At 42.6% G+C, this 5,282-nt stretch overlaps 1 protein-coding gene across 1 annotated transcript in view; it reads left to right on the top strand.

Moving 5' to 3' along the window:
* Positions 1–5,282, top strand: part of top2b (DNA topoisomerase II beta) — a 198,753-nt gene that overhangs the window by 80,910 nt on the left and 112,561 nt on the right. The window contains exon 7 of the mRNA XM_037693118.1: positions 840–1,052. Coding sequence (XP_037549046.1) covers positions 840–1,052 — 213 coding nt within the window. The remainder of the gene's footprint in view (positions 1–839; positions 1,053–5,282) is intronic.

Below are 5,282 nucleotides of genomic sequence, written 5' to 3' on the forward strand. Positions count from 1 at the left end.
TTCACAGACAAGCCGTGAGAGAGAACCAGGTCCAACGTGTGTCCATGTTCATGTGTGGGACCAGCCACCCACTGAACCAGGTTAAGAGTCAGTGAGGCTGAGAAAGTCCTTCACCAGTGGTTTCTCTGGGCAGCATACATGTATGTTAAAATCCCCAACAATATGGACTCGATCATAGTTTATCGTTATTCCAGTCAGGAAATCAGAAAAGTTTGCGAATAACCACACAGAAGCATCAGATCTGAGCATGAAGACCTGCAGGGTGAACATACTCTTTGTTTTTTAGTTCTCTGTTTTTCTGTTGAATCATGAACTCCAAACCTAACTGAGTAAACTGAGGCTGCAGTGGTGTTTATCCTTGTGGTGAATCACAGACAGGCTGGCTTCACCACACGGGCACTGTTTGCTACATCTCATGCAGGGGGGTGAGCAGGATCCCTGCAGTCAGCAACCAGAAAAACGATTTAGGTTGCAGCCCTGAGTTGATGTGAAGACTCATGTGTTTCTCCTGTAATCATGTGATCTGTGAATGAAGTAAATGCTGTGTTTTATAGGGTTGTGACACATGCCTGTCAGACTTTAGGTAAGACTAATAATTTTATAGCCGTGGCAAGCACGCTTGTTTTTGCTCACTGGGTGTCACTTGTTACAGTAAGGGTGGCCGATGTTTAAGAATGGTGCACATTACCATGTGTGTAGATTGTTTATGTTTGGGCCCATCAGAACAGTATCCATCACCCTGACACAGTAAAATGTTTCTAATGATGTCCACTGTAAGTCATTAAAATGACTTTTAAATGGACTTGTCTCTGACAGCAGGTGTGTTTGACCCTCCACAGACCTGGCAGAATAACATGATGAAGACAGCTGATCCCAAAGTCAAGTTCTTTGACGGAGAAGACTTCACCTGCGTGACATTCCAGCCCGACCTGTCCAAGTTCAAAATGGAGAAACTGGACAGGGACATTGTAGCACTTCTCACCCGCAGAGCCTATGATGTAGCGGGCTCCTGCAAAGGAGTTAAAGTCTCTCTGAACAGCAAAAAGTTACCTGTGAGTCTGTCTCTTTCTCCACATCACATATCTGTTTCTTTCTTTCTGGCAGTCCTGTTTGTTGTAAGGTTTACCTTCAGGGTGAACGACCTGAACCTGCCGTTCTCATCTGTTTTACTTTACTGGTTTTAGTTTTCTTTCCGTGTTCACAGTTAAAGTCACTACTACTGTTAGACTTCAGATCAGAATCAGAATAAACTTTATTGGCATTGCATCGAGATACAACGCGAATATGTACGTACAGTCGTCCGAAGATGGGCGGAGTGCACGAAGCTGCTGCTAAAATAATCAGCGCGGCCTTCTTATTCTTATTCAGAATAATATTTTGCTTAGATAAGAAAAGGAAAGAAAACATGAGGAGAGACGGTATAAAAAAAAGATCTCTCACACCGTGTCCTAGACAGGGCACAATTTGAGGCATCAAAAAAACCTACCACAGCAAAGCAACATAAACAGATGTTATACATTTACATATAGGCGGTGAAAACATAGAATTTTTAAGGGAAAGTCATAGCATAGTCCAGAGCCCCCCCTCAGCCATTGTCCAGATAAGAGGTGGCGTTCATCTTCAGCTCAGTTGAGGTTCTGTTACATGTCCACGGCCTTGGGGAAGGGAGGGGTGTTTTCCAAACATTCCAGGAGGAGTTGAGATAAGTCCGGCATCAAGGCCACAGTTTGGGTCAGGCAGAACTCGTGAATTGTTGTTTCTGCCTTTAAAGTCTCGATGGTATACAGTGGGGAGAACAAGTATTTGATACACTGTTGATTTTTCAGGTTTTCCCACTTGCAAAGCTTGTAGATGACTGTAATTTTTATCATAGGTACTCTTCAACTGTGAGTGATGGAATCTAAAACAAAAATCCAGAAAAATACAATGTATGATTTTTAAATAATTAATTTTCATTTTATTGTGTGAAATAAGTATTTGATCATCTATCAACCAGTAAGAATTTTGGCTCTCACAGACATGTTAGTTCTTCTTTAAGAAGCCCTCCTGTTCTCCACTCATTACCTGTATTAACTGCACCTGTTTGGACTCGTGACCTGTATAAAAGACACCTGTCCACACACTCAATCAATCAGACTCCAGCATCTCCACAATGCCCAAGACCAGAGAGCTGTGTAAGGACATCAGTGATAAAATTGTAGACCTGTACAAGGCTGGGATGGGCTACAGGACAATAGGCAAGCAGCTTGGTGAGAAGGCAACAACAGTTGGTGCAATTATTAGAAAATGGAAGAAATACAAAATAACGGAAAATCTCCCTCGGTCTGGGGTGCCATGCAAGATCTCACCTCGTGGAGCATCATTGATCTTGAGGAAGGTGAGGAATGAGCCCAGAACTACACGGCAGGACCTGGTCAATGACCTGAATAGAGCTGGGACCACAGTCTCAAAGAAAACAATCAGTAACACTCTACGCCGTCAAGGATTAAAATCCTGCCGTGCACGCAAGGTGCCCTTTCTCAAGCCAACGCATGTCAAAGCCCGTCTGAAGTTTGCAAATGACCATCTGAATGATCCAGAGGAGGAATGGGAGAAGGTCATGTGGTCTGATGAGACAAAAATAGAACTTTTTGGTTTAAACTCCACTCGTCATGTTTGGAGGAAGAAGAATGATGAGTACAACCCCAAGAACACCATCCCAACCGTGAAGCATGGCGGTGGAAACATCATTCTTTGGGGATGCTTTTCTGCAAAGGGGACAGGACGACTGCACCATATCGTGGGAAGGATGGATGGGGCCATGTATCGTGAGATTTTGGCCAACAACCTCCTTCCCTCAGTAAGAGCACTGAAGATGGGTCGTGGCTGGGTCTTCCAGCATGATAACAACCCAAAACACACAGCCAGGGCAACTAAAGAGTGGCTCCGTAGGAAACATCTTAAGGTCCTGGAGTGGCCTAGCCAGTCTCCAGACCTGAATCCCATAGAAAATCTTTGGAGGGAGCTTAAAGTCCGTGTGGCCCAGCGACAGCCCTGAAACCTGAAGGCTCTGGAGGAGATCTGTATGGAGGAGTGGGCCAAAATCCCTGCTGCAGTGTGTGCAAACCTGGTCAAGAACTACAGGAAATGTCTGATCTCTGTAATTGCAAACAAAGGTTTCTGTACCAAATATTAAGTTTCATTTTTCTGGTGTATCAAATACTTATTTCACACAATAAAATGGAAATTAATTATTTAAAAATCATACATTGTATTTTTCTGGATTTTTGTTTTAGATTCCATCACTCACAGTTGAAGAGTACCTATGATAAAAATTACAGTCATCTACAAGCTTTGCAAGTGGGAAAACCTGAACACTGTCAAGCTTCAACACCTCCACATGAATTTGTAGACAACCAGATTCCATCAACCCAAACAGTAGGTTCTAGTCGTCATCATGAATCCAATTGTTCCTCTAGAGTTCAGAGTGTCCTCCTTACCCTGACTCCTGTCGGGAGAAGTTGATCGATTTTGTTGAGAGACCAGCTGATCCTTCCAATTAAGAGGTATGCAGGAAAAAAAAAGAGGCTTTTTAAGGGTTCACAGGACAAAAGAGCGCAGCAGGGAAGCGGGTGGGGGGGCAGAGAGGGAAAACACGTCTGGTTTCACCGTAGAGTAGCAAGAAAAAAAAAAAGAACCTGTTTAACAAAGAACCGTGTCAGGGCTCCACATACGGCTGTCACCTTTTATGTTTATTGCAAGCTAATCTGATTTCTACGTAGGTAGATGCTAAAAGTAGCAATTGTACTAGCTAGATGCTAAAAGTAGCAAAGTACTAGATGGATGCTAAAAGTATCAATTGTACTGGCTAGATGCTAGAAGTAGCAAAGTACTGGCTAGATGCTAAAAGTAGCAAAGTACTAGATAGATGCTAAAAGTAACAATTGTACTGGCTAGATGCTAGAAGTAGCAAAGTACTAGCTAGATGCTAAAAGTAGCAAAGTACTAGCTAGATGCTAAAAGTAGCAAAGTACTAGCTAGCTGCGTATTGTAGCAATTTAATAGCTAGATGCTAAAAATAGCAAAGTACGAGCTAGATGCCTATTGTAGCAATGTACTAGCTAGATGCTAAAAGTAGCAAAGTACTAGATAAATGCTAAAAGTAGCAATTGTACTGGCTAGATGCTAAAAGTAGCAAAGTACTGGCTAGATGCTAAAAGTATCAAAGTACTGGCTTGATGCTAAAAGTAGCAAAGTACTAGCAAGATGCTAAAAGGATCAAAACACTAGTTAAACGGGTGCAACTCGGCTGGGTCCCCCCCACGCTAAACTGCCGGTTCAAACATGGACAGCTCAACTGTCTCTTAGTTCCACAGTCCACGGAGCAAGAACAGAGTCAGGTGATCAGAGACAGAGTATCAGAGAAATTAAATCATTCCTGCAGGAACAGAAGAAGCTGAAACACCACAAGATTCAGGGTCAGCTGATCACCTTGTTACAACTTCTGGAAGTTATAGCTCATTATAGAGGCGGCTGTGACTGAGTGGTTAGAGCAGTCGTCCTCCAATGTAAGAGTTGGGGGTTCGAATCCACCAGCAGTCACATGCCGAAGTGTCCCTGGGCAAGACACTGAACCCCTCGTTGCCTCCGATGTGTGTCCCATCAGTGTATGAATGTGATAAAGCTCTGATTGGTCTCTTTAGAATAATTTGTTCAATTAGCTTTGTACAGATCTAGTAGAGTGCTGTATGAATGGGTAAATGTGGACACAGATTGTAGTGTAAAGCGCTTTGAGTATCTCGACAAGATAGAAAGGCGCTATATACAGGTCCTTCTCAAAAAATTAGCATATTGTGATAAAGGTCATTATGTAATGATAAAAATGAAACTTTCATATATTTCAGATTCATTGCACACCAACTGAAATATTTCAGGTCTTTAATTGTTTTAATACTGATGATTATGGAATACAGCTCATGAAAACCTAAAATGCCTGTCCCAAAAAAATAGCATATCATGAAAAGGTTCTCTAAACAAGCTATTAACCTAACCATCTGAATCAACGACGTAACTCTAAACACCTGCAAAAGATTCCTGAGGCTTTTAAAAACTCCCAGCCTTGTTCATTACTCAAAACCGCAATCATGGTAAGACTGCCGACCTGACTGCTGTCCAGAAGGCCATCATTGACACCCTCAAGCAAGAGGGTAAGACACAGAAAGAAATTGCTGAACGAATAGGCTGTTCCCAGAGTGCTGTATCAAGGCACCTCAGTGGGAAGTCTGTGGGAAGGGAAAAGTGTG

Source organism: Nematolebias whitei, chromosome 19 (assembly GCF_014905685.2).
Source record: "Nematolebias whitei isolate Nwh7 chromosome 19, NemWhi1, whole genome shotgun sequence".
In the NCBI taxonomy this organism is placed as follows: Eukaryota; Metazoa; Chordata; class Actinopteri; order Cyprinodontiformes; family Rivulidae; genus Nematolebias; species Nematolebias whitei.